Source organism: Eurosta solidaginis, chromosome 4 (genome assembly GCF_040869045.1).
Source record: "Eurosta solidaginis isolate ZX-2024a chromosome 4, ASM4086904v1, whole genome shotgun sequence".
Classification (NCBI taxonomy): Eukaryota; Metazoa; Arthropoda; class Insecta; order Diptera; family Tephritidae; genus Eurosta; species Eurosta solidaginis.
Genome location: NC_090322.1, coordinates 262,129,494 through 262,146,255, shown reverse-complemented (window position 1 = coordinate 262,146,255; position 16,762 = coordinate 262,129,494). Strand labels below are relative to the sequence as shown.

The following is a 16,762-nucleotide window of genomic DNA, read 5'->3' as shown; positions in this document are numbered from 1 at the left end:
AAGTCTATATCTATCTCGATTAGTTTATGCCGTTATATGGTACCGTTATACGAACAAAATTAATATACTCTGTGAGCTCTGCTCAGCTGAGTATAAAAATGGACGGAATCGGTTAAGGCCAACGCCCACTTTTATGTAAAATATTTTTAAAAGGGTTGTAGACTAGAATAAAATGATATATCTTAGAGAGGAATTTTTTGGTATCAATTATACATATTTCACTTACCAAGTTTTATTTAGAGAAGACATCGGGAAATATTTTTTTTTTTTTCAAACGGGTGCCACAAGCTTATTTCGATCAAGCATTACAAAACATTTCTAGAGCTTCAAAAAATTAATCCGTCGTAACGAAATTCAATACACATTTTAGGCTTATAGCAAGAAATATTTTTAGTAAAAATGGCATTGATCAAATTTAAACACTCTAGGTGTATTATTTACTAAATAATCAGGTTTGTTGTGTTTTCAAAATGTTATATATAAAATAAGATGGGCGTGGTTATCATCCGATTTCGGTCAATAGCGATGGGAGATGAGTGCCAAGGAACCCATATACCAAAAGTCGATAAGATATCGCAATATTTAGTCAAGTCACATATCACAGACAGATGAACAAAGAGATGGACGATTTTTCAAACTGAGCATTTTTTTTATATGGAAGTCTATATTTATCTGGAACTATTGATTACGTTACGATCAATCGTTATGTTAACAAAGTTCATAATATTGGAACGTAAGATTCGAGTTTTATGTTTCCTTTAAATGCAGATGTGTAAATAAATATATAAAATAAACACCAGCGTAAATTCAACCTCGGTTGCGCTCGAACTTGGACTTCCTTACTTTTTGGGAATAGTTTGTGTTTAAATTATGTCTCAGTAGGATTATAGAAGTAATTTATCTGAAATGAACTGTACAATTGAAATTCACGCTCAGTATATAATGTTCGGTTACATCCAAAATTAGACATCCTTACTTTTTATATTTTTATTTCATAGCTTCTTTTAAATTTTCTTAACTATTCTACAGCTTCACAAGATACATTCAAACTAATTTATTTTAAAGTTTAGTGATTAGTTTTATTTTAAACAGGTGGCAACTTTTTTAAAATATATGCGGTAGCAACACCCATATAATAATAGTGCTTCGAGTGTAACTCGCGATCTCTGCCCGTTTTCAAGAAAGTAGCGGATATGCAAAATATTATATCGTCGGCGTCAAGCAAAAGCCACCCAAACCATTCCATCATTCTTGAGTTAACATTTTCAAGAAAGAAAATTTTCGACAGTAAACTTGCTACATTCCATTTCAACATTTGTGGTTGTCAACTTCAAATTCATCAAATTATTTTGGTCTTAGTAAATTTTGCCAGAAAGTCGACGAAATGTAACAAGCTTCATTGGCAATTTTGTGTGACTATACGTTTAGTAATTTTGATCTACTTTGGACAATTTTACTTAATTTCAAATAGGTGTCAACCTATAAACACACTTTTAGTGGCAAGCCCTGTCTAGGAAATCTAAAAATATGATACACAATACGTGTACCAAATTTCATTCATTTCGGTTGATGTGCTTCAAAACTTTCATTTGAACTTGAAAAGAAATAAACAAAAGAGGGTAAAAATTTGTAAGGATAAGAACGGCGTAACCTGCTATGTAATACAACATCCACGTATTAAATTTAATTCAAATCGGTTTGAGCCGCTTGCAAACAGTTCACTGTACTGTACTTAGTTTAGTGTTTAAAAAAATACAAATGAGTGGCAACCTTGTTGAATTATGCTCAAAAATGATACATAAGTAAAAAGTGGTGTAGTGGATGTGCAAAGCAATAAAACTAAGCATAATTTTATAAATAAATAAGACACAAATCAACTTTAATTTGATACCTGCATTGGCATATCTCTCTTTATTTAAGAAACATTTACAATTAGGTGGCAACTTTGTGAAAAAATCTTAGTGGCAACACCTAAATAGAACTCTAATAATGTAGTACGTTATTTATCTGTCAAATTCGATTCAATGAGTTCTTTCCAAGACAGTAGCATATACATTAGGGTGGGTCGATTTGTATGGACGAAAGTTAACCGATATCGCGCCATCGATTTTTCGATAGGATTTGGGCTCAAGAAAAAAAATTCCACTAGGCATACCCAAAAAAATAATTTTCGAGCCTGTGAAATTAATTTTTTTGACTTTTTTTCGACTTTGATTTTTAAGGTTTTTTCATGACCTACTAAAAAAATGTTCATATGTATACCTTGTCCGACCCAGAAATGTCCGCTAAAAACTTTGACGATAACGGTTTTTTGAAAAAAAAATATTTTTGACAAAAAAAATATTTTATACATGAAAATTTTACAACCAAATGAACATTTTTTTAGTAGGTCATGAAAAAATCAAAGTCGAAAAAAAAGTCAAAAAAATCAAATTTTGCAGGCTCGAAAATAATTTTTTTGGGTATGCGTAGTGGAACTTTTTTTCCTGTGCCCAAATCCCATCGAAAAATCGCTGGCGCGATATCGGTTAATAAATCGAGCCATTCTAATATACATATAAAAAAAGTAAAGTGAAAGAAATTTACAACCCCATTTGAATAAATTATGTTTCATTCGACGTAAAATACCTTTAATTTGTCATCCATATTCGCATAGCTCGTTTTGATAAAAAATATTACAAATACTTATACAGTAGAATCGCGAAAAAGTTAACCAAAATGTCCCAAGTGTAGTTTACTTTTCCGAAATATTAACTTTTCCAATCGGTTTTCAAATTTGATAAAATGCAGTAATAAACATATTTTTTCGGATATAACATATTGAATTTATTAAATGACTAAGTTTTAATCATTACAGAGCATAAACTTAGATTTAATTTGTACTGGCTGATTTCAAGCTCACAGAACATACATATTAATTTATTCACATTGTAAATATCGACGTGCCATATGAACACTTTAAAATCTTTTTACAAAAAAACTCTATGAAAAAATTTTGTAAGTGTTACTTTTCGTATGCCACGTTGATATGTACTTATTAATTTGTAAGATCTGGTTTAAAGAAGCAGTCGAGACTTCTTTGTTTTTTTCTTTTGTGTAATTGCTTTTGACAATTTTCGCCCGCATATTAATAAGATCTGATATCTGATTTGTATCATTATTGTTCTCGTACCACTTTATCAACGTATTGATGCATTCAACTGCTTCCGAAAACCTCACTTTCTGTTGTTGCATATCTTGTTCGATAGCTGATTCTTCGTTATCATTATCGGACTTTGCAATCTTCGTCATCTTCCGTACGTCGTTCCAATTTTCAATGTCGTCAATGCTGACGTCAACACCACCCACAAGGAGAATACCCTCACTTGTTTTTATTGCCAAACAAATGGTTGAATTTGAAAAAGCTCAGAAAAGTTAACCAATACTTATCTTTTTAGAGCGCTACGTGGACGCTCAAGCTCGGTCAACTTAGCCGAGCGTTTAACTTTCTCGAGAGTTAATTTTTTCGCGATTCTACTGTACAAACATACAAAAAATACAAGTTCAAAACTATTAGGTAAACACGTATCAAAAGATTTACAAATGCATCAATAAATTTAGCAAAGACGGTTTTCATTTTTATAAACAAAAATAAACTAAAATTTTTTTTATTTAAAACATACGATGTATGTATGTAAAGTTTCATATTTGTCTGAATATTCATAAAACATAAATTACAAAATTTCTATTGGCTGTTTTTCAAAAACTTATTTGATAGAACAAAATATTCCACAACTTCGGTTTATTATATTTTATTTTCTTATATAAAATGTTCTTGTTTTCCGATGAACCATAATACATACAGCCACGTACATATGTATATGCTATTGTAACGTATTTCCGTTAACAGATTTTTTGTTTTTTGTTATTTGTTGTTATTGTTTGATTGCAGCAGCATCCGTACCTACATAACAAACAAAACTTGTTCACCCTTTAGGGAAACACAAAGACACACCAATACAAGCAAATGAATGGTTCACCCTTTATATTTGTCTAATTTTTTACTTTTATATTTCCTTCTAAAATCGTAGTTACGATTCTATTATAATCACACATATAGACGTTAAAATATTTTTGTTAGCATTGTTTTGATAAAAATTCATTCACTATTGTTCTTAGTGCAAGCTTTTCGGTTTGCCTAAAATATAAATATGAATAATTTTATGAATTTAAATATTTTGCTATGTATATATATTTGTATTAGCAAATGCATATACACATAATGCTGCAGGGATATGAGTAACATGTGAGCAGCCTTAAGTGTTTCAAACTAGAAGAAAAACGCCAAATAAGAACTAGTTCCTTAGCATGTTGTAGAGCGAAGCTCAAAAAATTTAGGAACTGAGCTACCAATAAAGATGTTCGGAATAGTGGTGCGATATAAAGTCAACAGTCAAAAGGTCAGTTAACCCAATGGCCATTTCCATTGGCCATAAGATCGATTGGTATTAGGACCACTTAAAATGGTCGTAAGGTAAATTGTTTTCCATACAAAAAAATTACGTATTCGTCATGTATGTACCAAATATGTCATTGCTGTTGAATCTTTGTTATATGGATCGATAGGTAGATATTGAAATATTGGTATGGTATCTCTCACAAATAGTATCCCATGAAAGATTTTCCGAACTTTGCGAAAATCAATATTTTGGTAAAAAGCAGGGGCCGAAACTATTATTCCATTAATAATACAGTTCCTTGCAAAACTATTAATTTTGGACTTTTAATATATTTGGATCAAGATAAAAATTATTTTCGGATTTTTTTAACTGAGTCCGATAGAACTAGTTAAACTCGGACTTTTAAAAATAAAAATCCGGAAACAAAAGTTAAATCCGGACTTTTATATTTTAAGGCCAAAATAAAATTCCCGCTTGATAATAAAGAAACGAATCATCCGAAATAAAAAAAAAATTTTTTTCGACATGATATTGCTATAGAGATACTTGGGAACTCAAATATTTTCACCAAGGACAATTTTTTGACCAGGACTTTTTCGACTCCGAAAAAAAAATAATTATAATTTTGCGTCCCTTGTAAAAAGGTCACAACTTTTGGAAACCTATTTGCGGTCATAGCAAATATCTTTAGCTTTAAAAATAAAGGAGACGTCCGTACTTTGCCGCAGTGTCATGCCTGATCTTTCTACATTGGAAAGTACCCTCGAAGTGTGATGAGCGACAATCAATTGACTTGAAGGCTTTCACGGAAAAGTCGTATGAAACTTAAAAAACTGTATCTAATGATTTTGTCCGTCTTGGCTCTAGGAATACGTTAGCAAAGAAAAATATTTTAAATGCTATTTTGGAAGACTCTGTTCATAGCACATTTGATTACATTATTATTACTTATTATTAGGCCTGGAACCACTGCGACCTTTGTGTAGGTCTATTGTACATGACCGTTCAGCCTTATTTTGTGTGTGGAGGCTTTTGATTACCTCTTTAGGCTTTTTACTCCATAAGAGTAAGAGCGACACGTTCGCAGAGATTGTGAACCGGCGTTTCATCCTCCAACTCACAGATACGACAAACTTGAGTCTTGGATAGATTTAACTTACTTAGGTGATATAGTAGACCACAGTGTCCCGTATAGTACCCAGTGAGAGTTCTTAGGTCCTCCCTGCTTAGATTAATGAGTTTGTCTGATACTTTCATTACCAAAATATAAACAGTCTGGCCTGTCTTTGCCCTGGGCAGTCAATCCACTGACGTCTGAACTGTTTTCTTTCCCGCTCACTTATGGTTTCACTGGTGTGTGCTTTTGTGAGTCCACAAAAAGGGCTCAGGACCATAGAATGCTGCTATAGCACCCTGCTTTGCTAGGTAATCTGCATGTTCATTGCCTTCATGTACTTGATGCCCGTGAACCCATCCTAACAAAACCTTGTTTTTGACTCCCAATTTTCCTATTACTTTCATATGCCCTATCAAGTTTCCTAGCTTCAGCTCAGAAATATTTTGAAGTCTTAGTGCGCCTAGTGGTGCCTCTATCTCTCTCAGAATAGGGAAGGGAGGTATTCCCACTAAAGCGCTAAGTGCATCAGCAGAGAACGTTTTCAGCGCACCCGGTATGCCAATGCAAACTGGTTGATGCAGTTTGCTTCGTTTTGCTGTTGCCATTCTTTGCGTGGCCTTCTGCCACCAAACTATGGAAGCATAGGTGACTATTTGCCTAATAACAGTATTAAATATTCAGTATACTATTTTCATTACATTTAAATCCATCTTATTGAGTGACAAGAAAATTAATATGTCCCGGAGAGCGGCAGTTTTAATAGCCAATAATGTACTGCCAATGCACATTCGTCGCTGGTTTCTCTATTACTGCAGGGTATTTCACGACAGTTTCGGAAGCATTACGGAATATTTTTCGGATTTGATCTCCAAATTCGATAGAAAGATTTCGAAATGATCCCAGAATTATCCCGAAAACTATTACGCAATCATCTCGAGAGAGTCCCGGGAGAGTCCCTCAATAGTCGCCAAGATCATCACAACATTACGACAAATTTACCTCAAAATGATCCGTAAAACCACGAAATGGTTTCTAAAAGATCCTTACAGTCTCTACAACTATTCCGATATGACCACGAATTGATTCTTAAATCATCCCAAAAGGACAACGAAATAATACCTTTAACCTTCTAAAAGTGACCGAAATAATTCCGAAGTGATAATGGAAGGCAATGCCCTGCCAACCCAAAAAACATATCGCTCGTTGTTATTATTTTGCTATATTCTGCGCTCTAAAATACGAAGTAGCTCCTAGCACCCCCCCCCCCCCCCTCACTTTTCGAGTCATGAAAATCGAATATAAGATCATTGCAATAATTGGAATATTTGATAAGTCGAAGATCACGATTTCTATTAGTTAGACGCTTAGTTGAATAAATTCCTCTTGCTTCTAAGAGCCAGCTTTTGCATTTCAATGAACCCAGAGTTAGAAGAAATAGCGACGGAGATGCCGCACAGTTAATTTGTCTCCTTTCATTCGAGACCGAACAAGATATAGCGAAAACAATAAAACGTTGCCGTAATAGTTGTAAATATTTTAATACGTGGAGGTGCAAAATAAAATAATTGAACTTATGCCCACTTGAGAAAAAAAAAAGTTGACCTTATGGCCATTTCGGAATATCATGATAATCTTAATGTCAATATGCTTCACTTTGTAACCATTTGAAGTTTGACGAAGCGACCATTTCATATGGTCATAACTTTAATAGCCTTTGTGGCCACTTGAAGTGGTCATAGAGTCAATTGACGTTATGGCCGTTGACCTCTTGTCACCCCTCCTAACTTGCATAAACGTTACTTATATATTTGTATGTAACTCCCCTGCAAAAATTGCGATTAGTTTGAGTCCGGGACGAGTCGCAAAGGAGTATGCGACTAATGCCAGTTTTGATCTCTTTGTATGCGCTGAGCTGTTTCCTTTTGTATTCGCTTCAATAAGGACTCAAATAGGGACCAGTCGCATTTTTCGTGGCAGAAACACAATCGAAAGGCTTTCCAAGCCAACAAATCTATTTGATGTAAATTGTTCGACCGCTTTTAATAAAAGAATAAAAAATATTCTCCGAAAATTTTAAATCTGGCGTAGTCGTTAAGTGCTAGTAATTTAGGTTCGGTATAGGGCTCCGCATTTTTCTTAAATAATTAGATTCACCTGTAATCTTTTTTGATTTTACTCATTTCGTCGCCGTTTTTTATTAATATTTCTTAAAATGGGCTACATAGATTTCAAACTAACTAATCCCAACTGTACCCGAAAGGTACCAAAAGGGATAAATTTTGCCCACATGTAGACAAAAGAGATCAATCGGAGACCAATCTCTTTAGGGAATAATCGCACGAGTTTTTGCAGGGTCTTGTATGCCAAATAATAATACAAAAATGTTACGTATACACACTGGTAGCCATATTTTTATGTGGTACAGATATGTTTGGGTGTATTAGTTGGTTGCTTTTTGTAAAAAAAATAATACTTGTTTTTTTTTTTATTTATTTAATAATAAAAAATAAAAACAAAAATCAAAAAAAAAATAAAAAATTCTTTACTTCCAGCAATTACCAACAAATTCAACATCTCGGCTATGCTGGACATGAGTTCGCCACGGAAAGCATTTCACAACAACAAGGCCTGCAAGACAAAGGCTATGAAGAATGGGTTGGTGAAATGATTGGCATGCGTGAAATACTCAAAATTTTTGCCAATGTGTCGGTCAACGATGTGGTTGGCATGCGTGCACCATTTTTGAAACCAGGACGCAATACTCAATACAAAGTAAGTCAGTTTTTTATATTTATAAGTAAACAAACGCACTATCCAAAGTATTATCCATGAAATAATATAAGGACTTTTTCTTTTGGTTATTACATGAGCCGCATTGAGCAAAGACATTGCTAGAGCCAAAAACTTTATTTATACACCATGCTGTAGTATTCTGTACTAGTATTCTTCTCATAGGGAAGTAGAGCGTCCTAAGTGTTGAACGCTGTCCTTTTTTTGAATTGTGCGCGGTCTGATGATTAGTTGATAAGTAAGGTCAAGGGTATACATCGGAATTAGGAATGAGATATTCACAAGCTTTGCTATTTTACGTTTAATAGCAGTAGGATAACGGGCTGAACCTTTTAGTTTCTATTCCATTCTCCAACATGCTATTTTCAATCGTGTTTTAAGTGAAAAGAGTAGCTTCTTCCCAAGAAACTATATCCAAAAGAAACCACTAGCTATTCTAAGCCCTTAGGGCATTTTAAATTTTCTACTACCCATACTGCCAGCAAGGACTCGACAAAGCTATGATGTCTTTCTACACAGTTATTCCATTCTTGAGGGAGACAAAATAGTTATCCGCCAGAAACTGTTAGACATCTACTCTGTGAATGAACAGCGCTTGGTAGAAGAAGGCACCGTGTTATGGGCAAGATGTTTCTCGTAGATCTGACTAATATAGCTGAGGTTAATACACGACGCTTAGTGAGCTTCACAAACTCAACGAAGTGGTTTGATTAGGAGAGTAAGAACAAATCAGTGTGGTTTCGCAATGGGCCTATAAAGGCCAAAGTGTGCCGTTCCGATGTGGACGGCAGCCACTTGAACCTAACCTAACCTATCCTACATAAATGATATAAAATAGTGAACGTAGAATTGGGCTATCTTATCCACGTTACATTAAACAAGTGTGTCTCAGATAGGTTTACTTTATTGTCATACGCTGGGTCACTTTTATTATTGTTGTTGGGTTTGCTATTGGCGCCTTACTTTTCCTTAAAAGACAATACTAAAAAAAGTGTAACAGAATTTGACACCGATGACGGTTCTCAACTGTAGAGACCTGACGAAGAACGTATTCGTGTCTACATAAACACAATTCCAGAGCAACGCTCGCTCTTTTGGATCAAGTGACAGAGTTAAGTATTACCGCTGATTTTTTATCATTTGCACTTATTGTTTGAATCTTAGCTGCTTTGACACTCGACTCCGACCATATCGGTGCAGCTCTAGACAGTGGCAGAAGCAATAAACTCTACATAGAGTGCTCGAAAATGGATGAGGAATAGGGAGTTGTGTTACCTCTTAAAAATATCTAGGAATTTAAGGTTAGGGCAGTAAGCTTACTGTGGCTCAGCCGGAACCATTTCGAGGCCTCAATGGACATGTGTGTATATGAGTAAAACAAGCTTCCTTCTCAAGCAAATCAGATCTGCGTGAGAGTACTCATGGTTGTATTGCAGTTCATTGCGCCATTACACCGATGCTCTCACGAAGTCGATTTATCACTATTATTGCCGATGCCCAGCACTGCAAACAAGACGACTCAGATTTCTGACACCGGTCAGCGTTCAGGACTCCTTCGGAGTTACTGTAGGCATCATAGCTAGTTATTTTTGCTGTATTCGTTCGGCAGTAACTAACCACTTGCTTGGAAGAGTCCCTGTGACAAAAAGGATATTCCTTAGATGCCTTTCTACTTAGTTATCATAAAACTGTTGTGCAACAGAACTGCGCCTGAGGAAATTGGTACGCACAGGAACCCTCAGAGACATATGTTGTATCTTCTTCTTAGGTTAATGTAGTAAACGAGCTGCTGGCAGGGCTTTAAGCCTGCACAAACTGCGGGGATGTTTTTCAGGCCAATATAGATGGGGTGGACAGATCGTCTAAACCATTTTAGTCGTCTGTCAACTTTGAAAAAATAAAAGCGTTATTTGTTTTATTGGGGAAATACCGCTGGGAATGTCTTACAAGTATAAGAATATATATAGGTGTTATTTGTCAAGAAAGTATAAAATGTGCAGGTAGTGCAAGAAAGGTCTCAATTTGCTTGTACTGATGGAGGGGCCCATCGGTGGGAGCAGGAGGTTCTCGCCTAGTGCTGCACACTGTATTCATGAGATCGCAACAGAGTTGACTATGTCCTATTTGGTGCTGATCCAGTGGATCGCATCAAACAAATCAAGCATTACCAAAATTTTAGTGGCAGTACAGTGGAAGGCCCTGCTTAGCATCACTGGCGCTGTTAAAACAACACATGCGTTGGCATTGAATGTCGCTTAGTCTATATCCTATGGATATTGGGGTCAAAGCAGCTGCAGCTTGGTCGTTACACAGGCTTCTTGATAGGGGCGGCTCTCTGACTTTTGATACTTGTCAACTTTGACTCCATCTCAGTCAGGTTTACCTTTAGTTTAAAGGCAGTCATTCCCTCAAAAGGGCACTGGGGAGAACATAGTTAGGTACAGTGCACAAAAGTTTAAGTGATGCTCAACTAAGCATGGCAGATGCTGTTTCCCGTTTGAAGTAAGATATATAGAATGGCCGCTAAATTTTTATTGTTAAGTGGAAAATTGTGTGCGCTTTACCGAACTATGGGGAGAGGGATCCATCTTTGAAGGGAAGTTTGATTATGGAGATTTCTGCTAGAAGCTTCATATAAGTTAGAACCAAATATGCATATCAAACTTATTTCAGACGGTTACGAATGAGTATTCATTATGTTTCTTGATTTTGTATCTAACTACAAAGACCTTTCTAATATGTACACGTTGATATATCCTATATAAGCCCTTTTACTGTAGTTCATTATTACCCGGACAAACAATTACAAATAAATTTATATTGTTCTAACATTTTAATCCTCAAATGATATTTCCGCTTCTCTTACTTTTTGTTTTTATAAACCCTTTTTCAAATTGATACTTTGACCTTTCTCCTTTCTTTCTTCTTTTTTAGTACTCTATTGTTTTAGCTTTGGTAAATGCATTACATTTGTTTGTAGTAACAAGATATCTAAACTTGCAATAGTATGTAAGTTTTATACAACAACAAAGATACATATATATGTATATAAATATGTTGCATTTTTTTGTAAATAAATGTTGATATTTGCTCAGAGATATATATTTTTGTATCATATCTGAGTTTGTCCATTATAATGGCCCAATTGAATCTCATGGGAATGAGTACGTCAGCTGGGTACTTACATGTGCATTGTGAGAGCTCTGCTACTCTTTGAACAATGTAAGGGTTACACATGTTTTGTTGTTACATTGGAGAATTGCATCAAATGGATTTTTAAGTGCTTCAGTAGCAATTTTCAACAATGACTTGTCAAAAACTATGCTCATTGCAAAGCTTGATAAAAGTCAAGTGGTATATTTGATCATTGTAGGAATTTTTATTTTCTTCTCGCTACGCGTAATATAGCTTCTTAAAAAAGACTCAGGTAACTAGTAAAAAACGCTCACTGAAAAAGAGGAAAAGATAGAATTAAAGGGAATAGGGTAGGGTGTTAGAAAGAATAATACAATTCTAAAGGGAGCGGGAAAGAAAAATTAGAACAAAGCGAAGCGAGAAATAAGATAGAGGAAAGGTATGGACGAAACAGAAGAAGGAAAAGGATGAGTTTGCTGTTAAATTGTTATTGTTATTGTTACGATAATGATGACGGTGATTTTAATGATTATATTGATTATGAAGGTGATAATAACAAAGAGAAAACGAATGCGGAGAAAGAGGCTTTGGCGATGGCGAAGTTGAAAATGAAAAGAAATGGGCTTCTTAATAGTTATAGTCAATGTTACGGTGTGTGAATGGTTATGAGAACTCTGGTAGCAACAGTAACAATTTCACTTGAGTATTCTTATGGTTATTGTGACGGTTATTTTAACGGTTATGTTAACTGATCTTACACTGTTATGGTTATGGTTAACTTCAGAATTATGGTTGAGCTTGGGATTACGTGTAGTGTAAAGGCTTCGCTGACTGTCACTAGGGGAACTTACGTTTTGCCTTAGATTACCGTTGTGCTAGGGTAAGCCTATGGTTATGGTTGGTCACGTTTATGCTAATAGTAACGTTAATGGATATTGTTCTTGATACGGCTTAAATATAATGGTTACGGCTACATTTACGGCTACGGATTTAGTTATAATTGAGGTTACAACTTCGCTGTTTTCGGTTTCGTTTAGTTTAGCTGAGGAATTATGACTGTGGTTACGGTTATGGCTATGACTTCGTTTATGGTGATGGTTCTGCTTTCGGCAATTATGTTATGGCAATAATTACGTTGGTTATGACAAAAATGTTATAGTAACGGGTATATTTATAAATCTAAAGAAACTTAGTGGTGTCCATGGTGGGCACAATTCCTTGGGGAAAAAGGAACCCCCATGCTGACCCTAACTTAGAAGTCTGGGTCACGTTTTAACCAAGATGATGACAGATTCGTGCAAAAATCCATGGAATAGCAGTTTGCGGTAGAGAATGTCTACGGAGAGGTTTATTCTCATTATGTCAGACAGCCAGCCATTCTTGCGTGCCATGAAGTTTTAAGAACTATTTCTTAGCTGGTGTGTGAATGCGTTGAAATCCTTAATTATTTGGAAGCCAAAAACAGGAATAGGATATGTGACCGGGCACCAGGTGAACAGGCAGACCAACTAGTAAGGTGGGGTGCTAAAGTTGCATTTTATGGTCCAGTACACTTCTGTAGATACACTAGAGCACACACTAGTGAAACCAAAAGTAGCTGAGAAACAAAGCAGTTCAAAAAACACTGGACTGAATGCTCAGCAACGAAAGTATCAGCCAAACTCATTATTCGAAGTAGATTGGACACACGGAAACTCACTGTGTACTATGTGCCATGTAGACTACTTACAATATCACCCAACTCGGCCGCTATTGTGTACTGAAAGATGAAACCCCATCTCACACTATCTGTACATGCGTCCCTTTGACAAGGCAGATACTCTCCCGACTAGTGCGAATGTCTGCAAATCCATTCGTGATATGAGGTAAAAGCCAGTAGAGATACTTAAATACATTCAAAGACCCACATAGAGTAAAATGCCGAAAGGTCAAATGCAACACATATAAGAAAAGGTGCATAGAGGCCCAATAATAATAATAAATTGTGAGCAGGTTTTCATGTCCTTTTTCATGTTTCATTCCCAACCCAAATTCTTTGTGTGGGCTGGTTGGTTGCTCCCTTACCAAGCTTGCTATCTCCGAAACTCCCTCTCTTTCCAAATCTGAATAGTCGCTTATAGCAAGTTATCCGTCCCAAGCTTGCAATATCATTTCTCTCTCCACTCGATCTTATCATCATTAAACGTTTAAAGCTTAATAATATTAATTGCAGTACTACCTACCCACCAGCACAAGCTCAGTAGTTCAATACTCAATATGAAGGAAAAAATAACACAACAACGCCCTTTGCTATGGTAATGCCGTCGGTAAATATTTGTCGGTGCGGCTCAGTATCGGAAGGCTCTGTCCAAAAACTGCCAAATAGACAACCTTACGTAAAATCTTCTCGTGTTCATGGTCCGCATAATTACCTCCTGCTTCCCTCCTATGAAGCAAAATGTTGTAGATGGAGACCCCTGATCTGTTTAGTCACATAGTCGGACGCTACCTAGGTTGGCGCATACACTGACCACAAATTTGGTAACGTGGTGTGAGATATGGACCTGATACTTCGTTATGCAATTCTTGTTTCCTTTTAATATGGCGCAAAGATTTCTTAAGTTGATAGAAATAATAAGTTTCGCAGTATAAATATTCACCATCACGACCTCGTTCAAGTACTTTGGATAAAATTTACTTCAATTTAAAGAAGTTCAACTAAAGTTTTTCGCTTCGTTAAACATAAAATATGCACCACTACATACCAGTAGGAAAAACATTAAATTAATAAAATCGCAACAAAACGACATTTCCGTTAGGGGAAGGTTATTGTATCGCTCAAATCAATGTCTGACTGTCTGCTTGTGAACTTGAAATTTGTTGCACATGAGTAGCTTTGAGCATTTTGCGCATACAACCAATTACCTGTAAACAGATTCATTTAACTGACAACAACAACAACAAAAACAATAAAAAAAAACAAGTAAGAACGGGACTGTCTTCGTGCTGTGCCGAAGACTTCATACCTTTCATGAATGAGGCTGAACAATAATCTTATTCCGTTCGTAATCTCCAAATAATCGGATGTATAAGTTAAGAAAAATATAGTGAACAGATGTACATACCTAAACGATTTTTAAGATAAATATAAAATAAAAAATGGCAAAAAACCCCCTTATCTGAACGATCGGTTGTATGGGATATATATTATATATACCTCCGATCGAAATGATTTTTACAAGAAATCTTCTATGATATATTAGAATAAATATCACCGAGTTTCACGTTTTTATATTGGAAATTAAGGGAGAAATTGCCAAAAATCTTTCTATCTGAACGATCGGTTGTATGGGATATATACTATATATAGCTCCAATCATAGTGATTTTTTCATACCACTGAGTTTCAGGTTTATACTTTCTAAATTGCGGCAGATGTGACCAAAATCGTCTCATCTGAACGATCGGTTGTATGGGAGATATATGTTATAGTTGTCCGATCCTACCGGATCCGACAAATGTCTAATATAATACAAAAATACATCCTTGTGCCAAATTTCATTGAGATATCTCCAAATATGAGGGGCTAGTTTGGGTTCAAACAGACAGACGGACGGACAGACGGACATGGCTATATCAACTCAGTTCGTCGCCCTGATCAATTCGGTATACTTAATGGTGAGTCTATCTTGTATATTTCTCAACGTTACAAACATCGGACCAAAGTTAATATACCATTTCATGTTCATGAAAGGAATAGTAACCAGAACAAGCAAACCAAACTGTTGTAAAATATAATACTGCAAACATACAACCATAGCAGCATTTAAGTAAGTACCTACAAGAACATGAAAGTCATGTTCATGTTCATGGTCGCATTTATACTTGTTTCACGTTTTATATTATGCTTGTTCTTACTGTAACATTAACACCCACGTTTAACATTTTTAGTATTATTATATAAAATGCATTAGTAAAAAACATTTTTAGCTTTTATTTTGAACGTAGTGAGTTGTACGTATATTTATGTGAACATTAGCCGGATTAAAAAATGTAGGAACAGCATGAAGAAATTTGTTTTTTATCAAGTACAGGTGGCAGTTCTTGTCAGAAATTATTGTATACGTGAAAATAAATTGACAAAAATATTTCTGAAAGCTATGTCGTTTTGAGTTTAGGTAAGTGGGTGCCCCACTTTTGAGATATCTCAATGAAATTTGGCACAAGGATGTATTTTTTTATTATATTCAGATAAGACGATTTTGGTCATTTCTGCCGGAATTTAGAAAGTATAAACGTGATACTCGGTAATATTTATTCTAATATATCATAGAAGATTTTCTGAAAAAATCACTTTGATCGGAACTATATATAGTATATATTCCCTACATCTGATCGTTCAGATAGAAAGATTTTTGGCAATTTCTCCCTTAATTTCCAATATAAAAACGTGAAACTCGGTGATATTTATTCTAATATATCACAGAAGATTTTCTGAAAAAATCACTTTGATCGGAGCTATATATAGTATATATCCCATACAACCGATCGTTCAGGTAAGGGGGTTTTTTGCCATTTTTTATTTTATATTTATCTTAAAAATCATTTAAGTATGGACATCTGTTCACTATATATACTTCTTATCTTATATATCCGATTATTTGGAGATTACGTACGGGAAAAGATTATTGTTCAGCCCCATTTATGAAAGGTATGAAGTCTTCGGCACAGCCGAAGACAGTCCCGCCCTTACTTGTTTTTTTATTGATATAGTTTATATAATTTTTTAAATATTTCAAAATATGCGGCATCCTTGCAGGAAAATTGGTAATACCTAGCTTAAAATTTAAAATTCGAATGCACTATCTACCGTCGTATTCGTTAGATAAAATAATTTAAAAGATTATCTCATTTAAATGTGGCATAGTTCATTAAATGCTCGAAAAAATTTTGATAGGTGGCCTTTGTGCCTAAGATGATACTCAATAGCTGCAGCTTGGAAAAAAAATTAAGTTTACAACAACAGCTCACTTAAAAATAGGAGTATTCTCAATAATTGGTAGCAACCTTTGAAATATTTTCATATTAAACCTATGTAAAATAATTTGCAATAGGGGGCAACCTTGCAACCAATCTTCAAAATCTTAAAAATCCACGTTAAAAGCACGGTTTTTCAGTGAGAGTACAACTTCAGTACATAATGTGAAAGTTTTCCTGTTTATATGCCATATCTGCACTTCACGCTGTTTGCATTTGTGGCTCAATTCCGCGAGAACGGCTGGATGGGTTCGCAATAAACTCCA

The 16,762-nt window shown here is 35.2% G+C and overlaps 1 protein-coding gene across 1 annotated transcript in view; it reads left to right on the top strand.

Annotated features, from left to right (window-relative positions):
- Cda4 (chitin deacetylase Cda4) overlaps positions 1-16,762 on the top strand; it is a 196,635-nt gene that overhangs the window by 155,389 nt on the left and 24,484 nt on the right. The window contains exon 6 of the mRNA XM_067785879.1: positions 8,109-8,328. Coding sequence (XP_067641980.1) covers positions 8,109-8,328 — 220 coding nt within the window. The remainder of the gene's footprint in view (positions 1-8,108; positions 8,329-16,762) is intronic.